General features: G+C 40.6%; 1 protein-coding gene across 2 annotated transcripts in view; it reads right to left on the reverse strand.

The window, feature by feature from the left end:
- ENOX1 (ecto-NOX disulfide-thiol exchanger 1) overlaps window positions 1-19,020 on the reverse strand; it is a 446,686-nt gene that overhangs the window by 115,422 nt on the left and 312,244 nt on the right. For both annotated transcript variants that reach the window (XM_058437834.1, XM_058437835.1), the window contains one exon: window positions 12,964-13,176. In XM_058437834.1, coding sequence (XP_058293817.1) covers window positions 12,964-13,176 — 213 coding nt within the window. The remainder of the gene's footprint in view (window positions 1-12,963; window positions 13,177-19,020) is intronic.

The following is a 19,020-nucleotide window of genomic DNA, read 5'->3' on the forward strand; positions in this document are numbered from 1 at the left end:
ACTGTCATGAGAAGCACTGGTCTTTAGCCTTCTCAGGAAAGGAAAGCTCAGAACAGGACATCCATTTATCCAGGAACAGACCACACTGAAGCAAGCTCCCTGGGAAAAAGCAGCCACTGGGTGCAAAAGCTCAGATTTCTGGGCTGCACAAGACTCCTGAATTTTGAGCTCTGGGCAGGAATGCATGGGAGATGAAAGAGAAAGGTTAGAGTCCTCCAGAGAACAGGAACACAGCCCTTTTCCCTTCATGTCTTGCCGACTGCCTTCTTTCTCACAGGCCCTGCACCTCTTATATTCCTTGTTCCAGCTAAATAGCGGTCAAAGAGCCTTAATCCAGTTAGTGTTCCAAATATCTGGAGAAACTGATTAAGTCCTTAAAGGCAGTAGGCTTGCCTAAATAAAGCACCTCAAACAAATCTTCCAAGCTTAGTTTTGTTTTTTAATGCCATCTGGGCTCATGTTAGAGCCTCAACTCTGCAGGGTACAGAGGACATTTTTCTTTCTTTAAGGGATAACATTTTCCCAAATCCTCTATGAATAGCCCATGAGAGATTTTCAAAGGCATATGACACAAATGAAATAGTTGACCTCTCCCACCCCAGCTTGTTTTTGTTGTTTTAAAATACTAATAGCTAGGGGAGAAGGGACAGAAGAAAAGTGTAAGGCTTTAGATGTAGTGCTGGAATTGGTGAGCCTTGGCTCTAGACTGAAGAATTATAATGGAGGGAATGCAGTAAGTGATTCCAGCTCTCAGGATACCCAGAGGAACAAGACAAAGTCCAAGGGAGCAGCGGTAAGTGTTGGACAGCACATAAGAGGAAGCTGCTGCTATAAAAGAGATTCCCAGACAGACTCCTGCACATTCACTCGAGTTCTGGGTCCTGAGCATGAAGGAGATGGCAGTCAGCCTGGCAGAAAGCCCAGGAAACAGAGAATGAATACAGTCAAACCCATACTTTAAGGAGGCACGGACCGGAATTTCAAATTGAGGAGGAAAAGGGCATTCTGGGGTTTTGTCTTAAGATATGTAAAAAAAGCCTCACGTGACATTGTGAGTCCATTACAGCCCTCTTAAAACCGAGGCCAAAACACCAACAGCAGACATCATATTTCTGAACTTCCTGGCTAGATGAGGCCAGATATTTGTTTCTTTTAGGGCAGCATCCCCAACATTTTTGGCACCAGGAAATGGTTTTGTGGAAGCCAGTTTTTCCATGGACAGGGGGTTGGGGATGGTTTGGGGATGAAACTGTTCCACCTCAGATCATCGTTAGTTAGATTCTCATAGGGAGCATGCAGCCTAGATCCCCTGCATGCACAGTTCACAATAGGGTTCACACTCCTGTGTGAATCTAATGCCACTACTGATCTAACAGGAGGCAGAGCTCAGGCGGCAATGCTCACTCACCTGGTGCTCACTTCCTGCTGTGCGGCCCAGTTCCTAACAGGCCATGGACAGTACTGGCCCAGGGGCTGGGGACCTCTGTTTTAGGGAATAGAATTTGAATAGAATAAAGAGAAACCTACTGATCACAGTATATAAAAAAACAGGATGTTTTAAGCAAATTTCAAGCAAGCAAGAAATGATCAAATTGTTCAAATAAAACAGAAAGATATTAGGCATATAGTGACTTTTAAAGATTTGCATCACTCCAAGTATACTCCAGAGAATTGTAGAGCACTTTATTAATGCATATATTTAAAAATTTTGGAAAGTAAAGCAATCCATGAGATTATAAATCTAATAGTTCCTCAAAATATATAGCATTTATTAAGCTTTTTAAATCCAATAAATCTCCTGCCTAGATTACCCCTACTGACTAAATGAAAGTAATGTATGTACAGAAGAAAAAAGGGACGATATAAAAAAAAGTCTACCTTCCCATCTTGACAACTCTACCAATTTCTCTTTTTAAAGGTAACCAGTAACCACTATTAACAGATCCTACCACATCCATCCAGAAAATAAGGTTATGCATATAGTACAAACAGTGTGTATTTTTCTATGAGAAACCTTTTTTACTTACACAAAGGAGCTAATATTATATACGCTATTCTGTACCTTGCTTTTTTCACTTAATATATCTTGGAAATCTATTCATATGTATGTTATCAATAAGGCTCCTATAAACATCTTCCAACATATCTTCTGAAATCCTTACATAAATATCTTTATAAAAAATTCCTAGCAGTAGAAAGGCTAGATAAAAGAGCACCTGAATTTTTAATTTTGAAAGGTACTGGCAAGTTGCACTCTATGTCCCTGAAGTGTTTTTCAGTTTGTTTCTCTTACCCTTTGCCAACAGTGCATAATCAAATTTAGCTTTTGCCATTCCTGATAGACGACAGAAGGCATGAATTACATGGTGACCAATTGTCTGCACCAGTGATATGTATGTTTGCAGTTTCCATTACAAATAACAGAAACAAGTCCAGACTCATTGAGCCTGCCCTGTATTCAGTTGTTGGCTCAATGCTAAGAGTCATCACAAAGCAGCAGGAGGAGAGACCTGGTTTCTGGGGATCTTTTCTTCTTTGTGACCCTCAAAATGGCAACCCTGATCTCCTCTGGGTCTCCACTAACTCCCTTAATAGTTATGAAAATCATATAATGGTAATAGGAGATTTCTTTCTTTTTGAGACGGAGTCTCACTGTCACCCAGCCTGAAGTGCAACGGCATGATCTCGGCTCACTGCAACCTCAGCCTCTCGGGTTCAAGTGATTCTCCAGCCTCAGCCTTCCGAGTAGCTGGTATTACAGGTGCACACCACCACACCTGGCTAATTTTTGTATTTTTAGTAGAGACGGGGTTTCACCATGTTGGCCAGGCTGGTCTCGAACTCCTGACCTCAAGTGATCCGCCCGCCTCGGCCTCCCAAAGTGCTGGGATTACAGGCATAAGCCACCGTGCCCAGCCCTGTGATAGGCAATTTCTAATTACTTAGCCCTTACTGGGCCAGGCACTATGCTTGATGATTTAAAACAGTAGTTATCAAAGTGTGGCTCCTGGACCAGCATCATCAGCATCACTTGAGAACTCACTAGAAAGGCAAACACTCAGACCCCAGACCTACAAAAGGAGAAACTCTAGGGATGGGGCCCAACAGACTCTGCTTTAACAAGCTCTCTGCGTGATTCCAAGGCATGCTAAAGTTTGAGAACCTCTGAGGTAACACATTATCTTACCTAAGTTTTCCAACAACCCTCTGAGGTAGGTGCTAGTATGAACGCCCATTTCATTGATGAAGAAACTGAGGTTCACTGAGACGAATATTTACTTGTCCAAGGTCATGTATTTAGAAGTGGTGAAGTTGGCAATGGAAATTACATCTGTCCAACTTCAAATCATGTATTTATACCCATTATATGATGGGCCAAAGTCTTACGAGCTCTGTGGTGTGTAATGTGCTAGACTTTGTACTAGACATTGGGGATAAAAAGGGCCAAATATGCAGCTGGTCCTTGAGCTGCTCAGGGTCCCTGGGGGAGACAACATATATATGATTGAATCGCAAGATGAGAATTGCTTAAGAGAGCTGCAGAGGGTGCCAAGGGAGGCCAAGAAAGGCTTAAAGGACCCCTTGGCTGAAACTTGCAGGTAAGCTGAATTTTCAATGCAAACAAGCCAAACACTGGAGGTTGTGATGGAGCAGGAAGCTGCATTTACCGCTCTACAAAAGTGTATTGAGGAACATGAGCCACAGTGCAGAAGAATCAAAGTGTCTGGAAAAAAGGTCCCTACTTCTTTTGTGTCCACCAGGCTGGAACCAATTTCTCTCAGTGTGTGCCCTCAGCCTTCTCATTTTGTCTAAAATCCAGTCTGTCCTACTTTTTTTGAAATAAAAGTCATTGAATAAGCCTCAGCAGGGGAAACTTACAGAGGTGGGGCCAAGGGAGTGTTTTTATGAATACAACACTGTTTTGGGGGTTACATGTAGAGGGAAAGACAGAGTTGGGGAACCTGTGTTAGTCACGTCTTAGCTCCAACACTAACTAGCTGTGTGACCTGAAGAAAGTGTCCATCTGTTTGAATCCCAAGGCAAAGGGGGCTGGGCTAGACCATCCTGAATCTCCTTTCTGGCTCTGGGAGCCTTTAGAACAGGGCTTAGCAAACTTTATAAGGAAAGGAACAGATAGCAATTATTTTTGGCTTTGCAGGTCATACTTCTACCTTGCTATAGAAGGTGTCTACACACATAAGTGGTTTCTCTCCTTAAATAGAAATCCTCTCACTTTGTCTGTGGCTACTCTTTCATGATTCTCCCCAGGTAAAATTTTCTTTGGTTGGAAAACAAACACTAAGTTGTACTTCTCTTTCAGTTATGCAGAGTCAAGAACACATCATCTCTGCTTTAAAGTAACTTTACTGACACCTTACTTTTCCTTAATTTGAAAGTGTCCTGGTTTTAAAAAATCTTTGTAAAAATTTTTTTACACATGGATTTTGTCCAGTGTAGCTCAGAGACTGTTTCCCAGAGTACCCCAATGCTATCAACACACATTCCCCTCGCCTGATGTGGGGCAGTGGCTAGAGTCCAGTCCTAGACCTGGGCTCATATCAAAGTGACAGAGTTTTCATCTTTAGCTTCCAGAAGTTATACCTTTCCTGAATTGCTGTATTTCACTTAATATGCACTCCAATTCTTTATTGTTCCAGAGTGTTAAGACTTGATTTCTATCTTACATTTTGGTATTATTAAAGATTTTTTTAAAAAACATAATGATTTGACTCAGTGTATATATTTTCCATGAGACTGAAAGGAAGGATACAAAAAAAAAAAAAAAAAAAGACTCATTTCAGTTCTGGCAGGGATAGTGTCCCCACCATCACCTTTGGCATCCTGTGAAACAGAACATTCTGTGCTCATCCTTGATGCTGAAGTTTTTATACATATTATTTTCTCTGGATATTTATTCCCTGAGACCAAAGAGGTATTTTTTTTAATGGAAATAATGTTTCCAGCACCTAATGCATTGGCAAATACAGCCATCAGTACAATTTTGAGGAGAAATAGAAAACCTGTCACATTGCTAAAGCAGTTATGGGGAATTTTTTTCCCATGGATGAACTACAGCAATGACTGCTACAGACATGGGAAAACATTTTAACACTTCATAAAATTCCTTTTCGACAGCAGGGGACATAGAAGCCAAATTTCCCTTGGTGGAAATAAAAAATGTTTGGCTGAGATGTTCCTAAGAAGTAAATGATTTTAGAAAGAGCTTTTCAGGCAGAAGAAATGTGGACGAGGACACCAATCTGCCTAAAAGGGGGATCACAGTACACAGAGATCAGAAACCCCTCACATTTCACTCTAGCACTTAGCACACAATCTGACACTTGATAAATATTTGTGGAATGAATTTAATCATTCATTCAGACACTTGAGGCTTTTACGATTTTACCCAAGAAGATAGATGAGGGGGTGACGGTGGAGAACTGTCAGTGCCCTGCGCAGCTGTCTTTGACAATAATTCTGATCAATCTTCAGTACCTGCAGAATCCAATGAACATAATCTCAGGGTTGAAATGTGGCTTAAAATTCACAGTGTAGCCCAGGAGGAGTAACTTTCACAGCAAGGTATAGGCAGAACATTTGCATGGAGTAATATCTGATCACCTGTTCTATGACCACTTTAGGAGCTTTGAACCTCATGGTTGGGTCCTGGAAGATACCTGTATTTAGATATCCAGAGATGATAAAGAATCCACATGGTTGATATAAGAACTGTGGAATCTTAAGGGTGGAAAGGAACCTTAAGGGATTATCTAGTTAAACCCTTTTATTACAGAGATGAGAAAAAGGAGACTGAAGTTGCTTAAAAGACTTTCCCAAAGTCACAAGGCTAATTAATGGTCAAACTTGGATCAGAACCAGATCTCTCTACCTAGTCAAAAGTCTTTCCACCATTTGCAGCTTTTAAGACCTAAGATGAGGCTGATGCCATTTCCTATCACAAATGTATAAAGCAAAGTTGCATGATAGTTCTAACCTTTCCAATCTCCAGGTTGAAATAATATTGGTAACAGTACTCTAATACTCCTACTGTAAAATTCTCAACTAAAGTATATGCTGTATGCTCTACTTTAAAGAGAATGGCATATTAGAGCTAAGATAATTGAGATCATGGTTTACTAAAAAACACTTAGGCTGTGTTCTGCAATATTAGGTTCTAGCCCAATTTTCAGCACCATGTTCCTTTCCGCCTGTGATTGGTCAACAACCAATATTTTTTTTCTTAGGTCTTCTATGTGCTTACAAGAATTATGCCAGGTCCAGAAGTGGCACAGTGAGGTAGAAAAGAGAACAGTAAGTGGTCCATGTCTCTACTTAGCCTAAAATCTTGCTAGAGGCAAAAGCAAGCAAACAAACCAATAAACTTGATGCACATAAAATAATTAGAAAATAAGTAAGTGCTCAAGTAGATAGTATTAACAAGTGCTGCACATCAAAAAGCTTATCCACCATAATCAAGTGGGCTTCATCCCTGGGATGCAAGGCTGGTTCAACATACGCAAATCAATAAATGTAATCCAGCATATAAACAGAACCAAAGACAAAAACCACATGATTATCTCAATAGATGCAGAAAAGGCCTTTGACAAAATTCAACAACCCTTCATGCTAAAAACTCTCAATAAATTAGGTATTGATGGGACGTATCTCAAAATAATAAGCACTATCTATGACAAACCCACAGCCAATATCATACTGAATGGGCAAAAACTGGAAGCATTCCCTCTGAAAACGGGCACAAGACAGGGATGCCCTCTCTCACCACTCCTATTCAACATAGTGCTGGAAGTTCTGGCCAGAGCAATCAGGCAGGAGAAGGAAATAAAGGGTATTCAATTAGGAAAAGAGGAAGTCAAACTGTCCCTGTTTGCAGATGACATGATTGTACATCTAGAAAACCCCATTGTGTCAGCCCAAAATCTCCTTAAGCTGATTAGCAACTTCAGCAAAGTCTCAGGATACAAAATCAATGTACAAAAATCACAAGCATTCTTGTACACCAATCACAGACAAACAGAGAGCCAAATCATGAGTGAACTCCCATTCACAATTGCTTCAAAGAGAATAAAATACCTAGGAATCCAACTTACAAGGGATGTGAAGGACCTCTTCAAGGAGAACTACAAACCACTGCTCAATGAAATAAAAGAGGATACAAACAAATGGAAGAACATTCCATGCTCATGGGTTGGAAGAATCAATATTGTGAAAATGGCCATACTGCCCAAGGTAATTTATAGATTCAATGCCATCCCCATCAAGCTACCAATGACTTTCTTCACAGAATTGGAAAAAACTACTTTAAAGTTCATATGGAACCAAAAAAGAGCCCGCATCGCCAAGTCAATCTTAAGCCAAAAGAACAAAGCTGGAGGCATCACGCTACCTGACTTCAAACTATACTACAAGGCTACAGTAACCAAAACAGCATGGTACTGGTACCACAACAGAGACATAGATCAATGGAACAGAACAGAGCCCTCAGAAATGATGCCGCATGCCTACAACTATCTGATCTTTGACAAACCTGACAAAAACAAGAAATGGGGAAAGGATTCCCTATTTAATAAATGGTGCCGGGAAAACTGGCTAGCCATATGTAGAAAGCTGAAACTGGATCCCTTCCTTACACCTTATACAAAAATTAATTCAAGATGGATTAAAGACTTACATGTTAAACCTAAAACCATTAAAACCCTACAAGAAAACCTAGGCAATACCATTCAGGACATAGGCGTGGGCAAGGACTTCACGTCTAAAACACCAAAAGCAATGGCAACAAAAGCCAAAATTGACAAATGGGATCTAATTAAACTAAAGAGCTTCTGCACAGCAAAAGAAACTACCATCAGAGTGAATAGGCAACCTACAGAATGGGAGAAAATTTTTGCAACCTACTCACCTGACAAAGGGCTAATATCCAGAATCTACAATGAACTCCAACAAATTTACAAGAAAAAAACAAACAACCCCATCAAAAAGTGGGCAAAGGACATGAACAGACACTTCTCAAAAGAAGACATTTATGCAGCCAAAAAACACATGAAGAAATGCTCATCATCACTGGCCATCAGAGAAATGCAAATCAAAACCACAGTGAGATACCATCTCACACCAGTTAGAATGGCCATCATTAAAAAATCAGGAAACAACAGGTGCTGGAGAGGATGTGGAGAAATAGGAACACTTTTACACTGTTGGTGGGACTGTAAACTAGTTCAACCATTGTGGAAGTCAGTGTGGCGATTCCTCAGGGATCTAGAACTAGAAATACCATTTGACCCAGCCATCCCATTACTGGGTATATACCCAAAGGACTATAAATCATGCTGCTATAAAGACACATGCACACATATGTTTATTGCGGCACTATTCACAATAGCAAAGAGTTGGAACCAACCCAAATGTCCAACAACGATAGACTGGATTAAGAAAATGTGGCACATATACACCATGGAATACTATGCAGCCATAAAAAATGATGAGTTCGTGTCCTTTGTAGGGACATGGATGAAACTGGAAAACATCATTCTCAGTAAACTATTGCAAGGACAAAAAATCAAACACCGCATGTTCTCACTCATAGGTGGGAATTGAACAATGAGAACTCATGGACACAGGAAGGGGAACATCGCACTCCGGGGACTGTTGTGGGGTGGGGGGAGGGGGGAGGGACAGCATTAGGAGATATACCTAATGCTAAATGACAAGTTAATGGGTACAGGAAATCAACATGGCACATGGATACATATGTAACAAACCTGCACATCATGCACATGTACCCTAAAACCTAAATTATAAAAAAAAAAAAAAAAAAAAACAAGTGCTGCAGAAGGTAGGTGAAAGGGAGATGATTATGGGTTATAATGGATAAACAAGGTTTCATGGAGGAAATGTGATAGAAGTGGGCTTCAATTTTGGCACTTGGAGGAGGGAAAATAGTTCAGGCAAGGGAAGCAGCACAAGCAAATGTGTGGAGGTAGGAAAGAGGGTAGTGCCAGAAGCAAATACTTCATTTTCTAGCCAGATAGCAGCATTTATACTCAGTGTGATGTCAGCACATCTCTTCAACTCTACCTATAAGCTGTACCTTTACATTTATAACATTCTTAATTTTCATTTTATACACACACACACACACACACACACACAAACACACACTTAGAAAGCAAACTGTACAAAGAGCCAAGAGTCTTGGTTCTAATCTGCCTATAAACTACTAAATGACCAAGGCCTCTCACATCTTCTGAGCCTCAGTTTCCTCCTCTGTAAAATGAAAGGGTTTGGCCCAACCCTTTAAGGTCCCTCTTAGCTCTAACATTCTATAATTTCTGCTTTTTATCCATGCTCATTATATGTATGGCACATATTCTTAAATTAATATTAATCAACCCTTCTGCACTGCTGCTGGCTTTCCCATTTGCCTTTTCTCCAGTTTGTTCCCTTCTCTCTTACCAGGAAGCATGTTGGGAAAGTAGCAAAATAGGGATATCATGGAATGTTTAAATTTTTATTAGATATGTGTGTGTTGTAATTGTAAAAAGGCATGCAAAACTTATCATCTTGGCATGCATATGAATAACTGAATGTGGTAGTTAGTCCACGCTTCCTGAACTTTATAAACAGCTCCTGTATGAGCTTTGAAATCACACTCTGGGGACTATTGTGGGGTCGGGGGAGGGGGGAGGGACAGCATTAGGAGATATACCTAATGCTAAATGACGAGTTAATGGATGCAGCAAAACAACATGGCACATGGATACGTATGTAACAAACCTGCACATTGTGCACATGTACCCTAAAACCTAAAGTATAATAATAATAAAAAAAAGAAATGAAAAAAAAAGATACTAATGTGAGTACTAATGTGAGTACTCAAGATACACAAGACACACATGTAGTCTGCCAGGCCACATGTGACCACTAAATGTTCAATAAAATGTTGGCTGTTTCCTCTTAAAAAAAAAAAAAAAGAAGTGAGCACAGAGAGCTCTATCAGCTAGGGACAGTGAATATTCTCTAAATGCAATGGGGAGCTACTCAAAGGGTTTAGTGGGGAAGACATGACCTGATTTATATCAGATGGAATGTGAAAATAAATCAAACTACAGTAGAAGTAGAAAGGGAGGCACTCTGTATGGCAAAAACAGCAAAATTCTTCCTAGTAGCCATTCTCCACTCCTGCCTTATTATGAGAACTCCAGTTTTACTCTGGAGCACAGTAAGCCCAGTCAAAAATTGTATTTCTCACATTCTTTGTAGTTAGGCATGGCCAGGTATAATAATTCTGCCTAATGAGACCTACATGGAAGTTAGCTGGGGATGGATTTTTGGGCAAGTTTTGCTTTCTTGCTATAATGACGCAACTCCTTCCTGTGTCTTTCTTCCTCTTTTCTTACGTGATTTCAGCCTGGAAAAAGAAGATGTGATGGCAAGCAAAGCAGCAGCAACCATCATAGACAACTAACCAGGTAAAGCAAATAGCACCAGAGAGACCTCAGCCCTGGCAGCCTTGAACCACTGGACCAGTACCAACAAACTCCACATCTGGGTTTTACTGTGTCCAAAGAGAAAAATCATCTACTTGTTTCAGATACCGTTTTGCAGAATTTTCTGTTACTCACATGTCAATGCCGTGTCTAACTGACATATCAAGTAACCAAAGCCTGACTTGGGTGGTGGCGGTTACAATGAAGAAGGGTGTACATTTTTGAAGGAAGAAACAATGGGACTTCTTGATGACCTAGAAGTCAGTTGTGGTGGTGGGAGATGGAAGATACAAAAAGTACAAGACTTTGGCTTGAGAATTTATGATAATGAGAAGGAAAAACCAGAAGAGGAGCAGGTTTGACGATTAAAAGCAAGGATTCCATTTCTGATATTTCAAAGTTGAGGTGCCTAAGAGGCAGTCTCTACTCCTCTGGTTTCCAGGAGACAGGATCTTGCTGGCCCTGCCCCACCCTTTCATTCACTCCTTCTCAGGGAATGACGAGCCAGCCTGTCCAGGGGGAGTGCCTGTTCTGCTCACCTACTCCCTTGCTTAGGCATCCGAAGTGTAGCCTCCAGGTAATGTGGCTGGGGCCTTCAGTGCTGCCTGAGGCTGGATGCTCAACACAACGTCCAACATTCAGAAGCCAATTATTGCTGTAAATCTCCATGTCATTTTCCAATTTGGTGGTAATACCAAAAAGTATTTGTAGTCCCACATGCTACACTTTTCTGTCCGTCTCTCAGTTGCTTCAAATATGGGCCAACTTACACCTATATAATGACAGGTAGACATTTCGCGTTCTTTCAGCCACATCATAGGGGCCTCATTTTAATAGATGCCTCTTTCAATAGTTACTGCCAAAGAAAACAAAGGTCTCGCCTATTCATGGCTGCCCTCTTATCTTTATTGTTAGAGCCAAGGGTTGAGTCTTCCTTGCCCGTTAGGACTATAAACTGCATGGAAATTAGAACTTATTTAAAATTGATGCCAGTGAGCAAAAGGTAAAAACATACAATAATCATTTCACTGTTCAGGCATATGACTTCTTACCATAACTCTGAAGAAAGTGTATTATTAGAATTGTTTTACTGTGCTTTCTCTCATTTTTCTTTACTACCAGTTGACTCTTACCTTCCCTCCATCCACTGATCCATTCTCTTCTTCCCTCCTTTAAAAACTGCTGTTAATATTGCTTTTTAAAATTCTATCCCTAATAACCTTAGAGTTTCTAGACATACACTCTTAAATAAAGGGTCATTCCTCGAGGCTGGTGAATCTAGGTAATGTGGTCTGGTATCAGTCTGAGGACAGAGCAATCTTATTTTTCCTATTCCTTTTCTTTAAAGACAGATTGGTCTTATACTGGATATTTGATCACTTATCAGAATTTACATTTGGGAATTTGTTATATGATATGCTACACTGCTGTAAAACCTGTCTTTTGATAAAGTCATGTAAGATACTTTTACATTTAAGATCTCAGTTTTGCCCTCTCTTCCATGCCATCCTGACAGATACATTATTCCTGTGTTTGCACTGATGAAAGAGGTGATAGGCATTTTGGCACACTATATCACAGAAAATAGTACTTATCTTCAGAATGGAAATATACATCCCATATGTCACTATCACATAGGGCCCTGCACCTGGTATGGAATGGAATGTGGCATTGTTACAGTGTCATTCAATGGCTTTTACCAAGCAAGAGAACATCGGCAGCTGTGATGCATGATGCCGCTGTGACATTAATTACAGACACAGATAGAGTGCCCATAAAAAAAATATACGCCCTTTTTTTGAATAGAGCCCTGGGTAATTACGCTAACTATTGTTCTAAGAGAAAGCCCCATTTACACCCCTTCATCATTTAGACTCTGGACATAAAAAAAAAATCACTGACATTAAGTAGTTAAGGCAATTTGCTTTCCAAATGAAGAAAGGACAAAAACATCTCTACCCTTGAGTTGCCCATTTTGACAGCCACAGCTCCCCCAGATAAAAGATCCTGAGGAGTTTTTCTGATAGTACCCTTTTCCTACACAGAGCCCAAGGAAAATGTGTTCAAGTTTACTTTCTACTGTCAGCACTAGGAGGACATAGGGGTCTGTGTGGACAGCCTGCAGGTGAAGGGTGGCGGCCCTGCAGTTATGATATGAACCTTGGTGGGTCCAGCAGGCACAGATGCATCTAGCTGCCCTGCCCTGGTGGCCAGGCTTGCTGTTCTGAGGAAAAGCTACAGAAACGTTGCTCACCTTGAGAAGTAAACTCTCAGGGCAGGGTCCATGTTCCTCCAAGTTGCCACAGAACGTGAAATACGTTATGAAGTTTGCCATTTAATATGGAGTAAAAATGGGAGATTATTGAACTACTTACCCCCAAATGAAAAAATAAAAGTAATAAAAATGAAAAGGCAAAATCACAACAAAAGAGATGGCCCCCAAAATTTTACTTACATTGAGTGAGAATCCCAGTTAAGGCATTTTTAAAATTCTCCTTGGCTTCCTCCATCTCTTGCTCATGGGTGGCTTTTTCATTCATCAGCCGGCGGACGTGGCTGTTGGCCGACTGCACCATGGAATAAAACTGGTTTGCAGAGCGCCGATTCACTTCCCCTCGTTCAATCCAGGAAAGCAGCACTGTGATAGCCTCTGAAAACTTGCTATCATCTGGAAATGGAAAACCACCAAGTACAAATCATGCCAAGATGAGAAAATACACTTTATTCTTGTTCCTCTCAAAAGAAAGAGCATAGTCCAACCTAGTGGATATATTTTCAGAACTCAACAAATTAGCTTTCCTGAGACTGACTGCCATATCATCACTTAACTTCTCTTTTCCCATCTAACTTCAGGGCACCATAGAACCACTCAGGAGGTTTACACTCTCATCTACCAACTCCATGAGCTCAGCTGTAGATTTGTTCTGGTCATTCTTAGGAATAAGGTACAGCCTCATTCTTCCACCAAACCTTGATTTCTCTTTTTTTTTTTTGAGACAGAGTCTTGCTCTGTCGCCTAGGCTGGAATGCAGTGGCATAATCTTGGCTCACTGCAAGCTCCGCCTCCTAGGTTCACACCATTCTCCTGCCTCAGCCTCCCGAGTAGCTGGGATTACAGGCGCCCGCCACCACGCCCAGCTAATTTTTTGTATTTTTAGTAGAGACGGGGTTTCACTGTGTTAGCCAGGATGGTCTCGATCTCCTGATCTCGTGATCCGCCCGCCTCGGCCTCCCAAAGTGCTGGGATTACAGGCGTCAGCCACCGTGCCCAGCCTGATTTCTCTTTCTTAAGATGGACTTGAAAAACTGTTACTAACCTACTTGGCCTCTACTTCATTTCTTTGTTCCTTTACCAAAAATATTATACAGTGTTACCAGTTTTCTGATTTATAGAATCAGCTGAGTTAGTGTTAAAATGTGGAAGAAAGATTGGATTACTTTAAAACTGTTTGTAATGTATGGTATTGTCCCTAAGGCAGTTAGCAGGAATAAGTCAATTCTTGTTCTACTGTAGTTCAAAACTAATTCCATCTTAGGGCTAATACCATATATTTAATTAGGCTGAAAAATAGAATATTTCCTCGTTTTCCACAAAAGAGAATATGTTTCCTGAGGTGTTCTGTGTTTGCTTTAGATGGCTATGGAGAGCCCATCTGAACCCGGTTTGAGATGTATGTGCATGGTGTGGGGGGGATAGGAAGTGGGAAATGAAGTTCCGCCTGAAAATAAGTGGTAAAGTTTATTTCAGAGAAAACAGACTTGCCTATTTGGGGATGGTTACTGGAACCAACCCGTGTTGTATGGCTTGGAGGCGGAGAAAAAGAAAGTTTGTGGGTGATTAAGTTAATTAGAACTGGAAGTTGTATGTCAGTTGTTACAACATTAATCGATCTGACTACTGCTGAAGGCTCATTGCCTACTTTCCAGGCAAACCTGAGGGGAGAAGCCTTTCATTTGTATTTTGCCATCCCTAGAAAATGTGCTTTAGGGAAAAATATCCTACATTTTTACAAGTAAACTAGGTAGACTCTGAATTCTAAAAATCAGGAGCAAAATTAGATTGAAAGATTCAGATTCTTACCCATTTGTTTAAAAAATACTGAGTGCCTACTGTGTGCCAGGCACTGTCCCCTCCACTGGAGGGGCATCGGAGACATCCTTATGTATTGTTTTCATATAAACATACATACACTCCACATGAATAGACACGGGGAGATGCATGCTTGAGAAAAAGATTTCATTTCACTCACCAGATTTTAAAATCAATCATTGAGTTCTTATTAGTATTTTACACATCATACGAAACCTTCGCACCGTTGAGTGCTTTGTAAATTTATAGGGTGCTTTACAAACATCTTTAGTATTTTTTCTCCCAAAGACCTCCTCCCAGACCAGGAGTACAGCTTCCTGAGTATGGCTGCTGCTTGCCCAGGAGGTGCGTGTCCTGAATGAAGGTGGGGCTGAACCTAATTCAAGGTCCTGCGGCTGAGCTCTACCTTCCCCAGGAAAGAAAGCAGCTTTTAGGGATGTGCCCATGCTCAGCCACCATTCTAAGCCCTCTACTGCTGTACAGCAGCCTTCTAGATTTGGGGATCAAAGCTTTTTTTCTGAGCAAAGCTGCCCCCCTGCCCTCACACTTTAACCAGAGGAGATAACTGGCCTGGGAATGCCCACAAAACACCCTGTGAATGACAGACTCAAGTTTCCTTGAAAATCTCAACCCATAGGCACAGAACACACTTACTGAGTATTGTAGCCGCTTATACCATTTTGTTAACTCTGGAATTTCAGTCTAAGTTCAACCCTCAGTGAACTCCAGCTGCAATGGTTTCTTATCTCATTTCATGGACCAAAGCGGCTTGTATAAGATAAAATCCATCACACAACTTAACATTACATTCAGCCCTTGGAGAGGCCCATAATTTAGCATTATGTTTGTGAGAGGCCCACTGCGACTGTTACTGGCAGAATAAATTTTGCCTCCTTCCACACTCTCTACCTCTCTTCCCACCAATATATGTTAGGAGAATGGACCTCAGAACAGACAGCAGAAATAAACCTAATGCTTGGAAGAAATCTTTTTTTTTTCCTCTGAAAAGATAACAACAGAAAAAGAGAACACTGACTTCATGTACTATTTTTCCCCTTTGCTATGAGTTTCATGTCTACATATCACAGAGAAAGAAAAATCCTTAACATTTTTGTTATGAGCTTTGCAGCGACAGAGTGTAATGCTGTTCACCTCTTTCTCTCATATACAGGTAGTTTTTCCTCCTCTTGCTCGTGGTCACTTAGTTCATAAATAGACTAACTTTACTATCAGGAAAAAAAAAAGCACTTCAATTTTAAAAATGTATGTTTGCTCAAATGGTCTGAAAGCCACATTTTTTTTTTTTTTTTTTTTTTTTTGAGACGGAGTCTCGCTCTGTCGCCCAGGCTGGAGTGCAGTGGCGCAGTCTCGGCTCACTGCAAGCTCCGTCTCCCAGGTTCACGCCATTCTCCTGCCTCAGCCTCTCCGAATAGCTGGGACTACAGGCGCCCGCCACCACGTCCGGCTAATTTTTTGTATTTTTTTTTTAGTGGAGACGGGGTTTCACTGTGGTCTTGATCTCCTGACCTCGTGATCCGCCCGCCTCGGCCTCCCAAAGTGCTGGGATTACAAGCGTGAGCCACCGCGCCCAGCCTGAAAGCCACATTTTATTGCCCTTCACACCTAGACCTAGAGCATGATAAGTTCACCAGTAGATTATAGTTTCAGAAAGAGGAAACAGTATTCTTAGGATTAAGCCACTGAAAATACACAGTTTCAAAAGTAAGTAGCCAAGAGATTTTCTAACATGTTAACAAGTACTAGGAGGCAGAATTCCATTAGCCTAAAGAGGAATATAGTTTCAAAGACTCCCAATTTCATCTTAATTTCTGAACTTTCTGAAACTGACAGGCCGATATATGATTGATGTACTGGCATTCAAATTAAATTAAAAAAACATTAGTTAAGGCATGCTTGATAACTCCAGTCAATATTTGTTGCCATGTAAGAAGTGACTTTAATTTATATTAATTAAGACTAAGCTAGTAACTCCCTCTGGATGGCTACAGGAGGATATTGGGAGTGGTCATTTTCAATACTCAACTGTAAATTCAATTTTGTATTCAGTGGAAAGATCACTGAGAAAGCAGAAAACAATATAAACTAATTTAAACAGGATTTAGATTGCAGCATTATTAAAGCTATTCATGTGGAAAGAAATTAACACTGCTCATAAAAATCACATCAAAGATGCACTTATAAAAATTCCAAATACTTTCTGTGAACATGCTCAGGCATAACTCTGAACTGGATGCAGTTTAGAAGCTAGAATGTGCAGATGTGCTTTTTCCACCATAAGAATTGGGAACGATTGGTATATGATGGAGTGAATATAAATCATTTGCTCATTAGAAATTACCCACCGTTTTCTAATCAGGTCCTCACAATGTTAATGCACCTGAGTTAATGGACAGGTCCATTCATGGGTCTTGCCTTTTTCCCTTCCATCCGTCCATCCCCGCTTCCTTTGCTAGAGCCCTCTTTGTTAAACAGCACGGCATGCCTCCCTGCATCTGCTCATGCTGTGCACTTATCCTTGGGTCTCTCCCACTCCTAGTCCCCCTGGTCAGCTGTTATTCTTCCCTCAAGATTCAGCGTAAGTGCCCTTTTATAAAGAAATCTCTTCTGCAACTCTAGGATGAATTAGGTGTCTCTTTGCTATGTTTCCACAATTCCCCGCATATCCTGCTATTAAAGCATTAGTCGCACTGTATGGTAATTGCTGGTTTACAGATCTGTCTCCAGTTTTGAGGGGCTAATATGAGAATAAAATTTCCAAAACGTCTTCTGGTTACTCTGAGTTTTTCCCTTTGTCTTTTATATTTTATTGCACTCTACAGTAGTTCCTCTTTATCCACAGTTTCACCTTCTGGGGTTTCAGTTACCCTAGGTCTCAGTTAACTGTGGTCAACTGCAGACCGAAAATAGTAAATGGAAAATTGCAGATATAAGCAATTCATACATTTTAAATTGCACACTGTTCTGAATAGCATAATGAAATGTCACGCCGTCTCACTCTGACCTGACCGGGATATGAATCATCCCTTTGTCCAGGGTATCCACGTTGTCTACACTACCTCCTTGTGAATCACTTGGTAGCCACCTGGGTTATCAGATCCACTGAAATGGTACAGCAGTGTTTGTGTTCAAGTAACCCTTATTTGGCTTAATAATGGCCCCAAAATGCAAGAGTAGTGATGCTGGCAATTTGGAAATGCCAAAGAAAAGCCACAAAGTGCTTCCTTTAAGTGAAAAGGTAAAAGCTCTTCACAATAAGCAAAGAAAAAAATTGTATGCTGAGGTTGCTAAAATCCAAGATAAGAACAATTTATCTATGAAATTGTGAAGAAGTAAAAAGAAGCTTGTGCATAATATATACAGTGTTCAGTACTATCCATGGTTTCAGGCATCCACTGGGGATCTTGGAATGTATCCCCCAAGGATAAGGGGAGACTACTGTATTCCTAATAGATTTGTAGCAATTAATACTGGAAAGATACAAATGCAATGGTTAAAAGTTAGGAAACATCATAGTTGATAATAAACATTTAAATTTCACGTCAAAGAGTATTTTCACATATGCCATTATCTACTAGAGATAGATGTTCTCATGACAATTAAGCTGAATGATCCTGTTATACTTCAGGCTTCAGAAGTCATTATCACTGGCAATGAAAGTTAAGAGTGATGTCAGATAATCCCACAGAAGCAAGGCCCTCTGCAGTGAGGCACTAAACAGTTTATCAAATAACTCAAAAATGTTTTTGAAAGCATTTTTAATTCTGGGAAGGTAATTGCTTTTTAGCTTTGTGAGGAGTAAATAACATTATAATGATACTATCAGATGTCACCACTGGAATCCACGCCCATCTCATTTCATTTCTGGTTATTTCAGACTTTGTTAACCTCCTTCCCTCTCCCTCTCTTCCACATTTATTGAGTACTTGGCGCATAGTAGGCATTAGAAAACTGCATGTGGGAGAACTCTTTGCTATATTCAAAGACCAGGTGCAGCAGCAGCCTTTGTGAGCTTATGAAAAATGCAGATTCAGCCTTTCTCACACCTCCAGAATTGGAATCTGCATTTTACTCCAGGTGATTTCTATGCACATGGAGGTTTGAGAAGAACTGAAGAAAGGACTCAGTGAAGGCCAGGTAAACTGGTTAGGAGCTGACCAAGGTAAGAGATAATGAAATCCTGAAGTGGAAAGTAGCAGCTGAGATAGTAGAGACTTTCCAAAGGAATAGATGTGATTCTTAAGAGCTTTGTGAGTCTCTATTCCTGTCCCCACGACCAATTAAAGAACAGCTGTCACTTCTATCCAGGAAAAAAAAGAAACTGTTCAAGACTTGGAAATGGGCATAGATTACTATAGGCCCTTTCTACGGAATGCTGGGCATGAATTACCTAATTCTACAGGG

Source organism: Hylobates moloch, unplaced genomic scaffold (assembly GCF_009828535.3).
Source record: "Hylobates moloch isolate HMO894 unplaced genomic scaffold, HMol_V3 SCAFFOLD_4, whole genome shotgun sequence".
NCBI classification, from domain to species: domain Eukaryota; kingdom Metazoa; phylum Chordata; class Mammalia; order Primates; family Hylobatidae; genus Hylobates; species Hylobates moloch.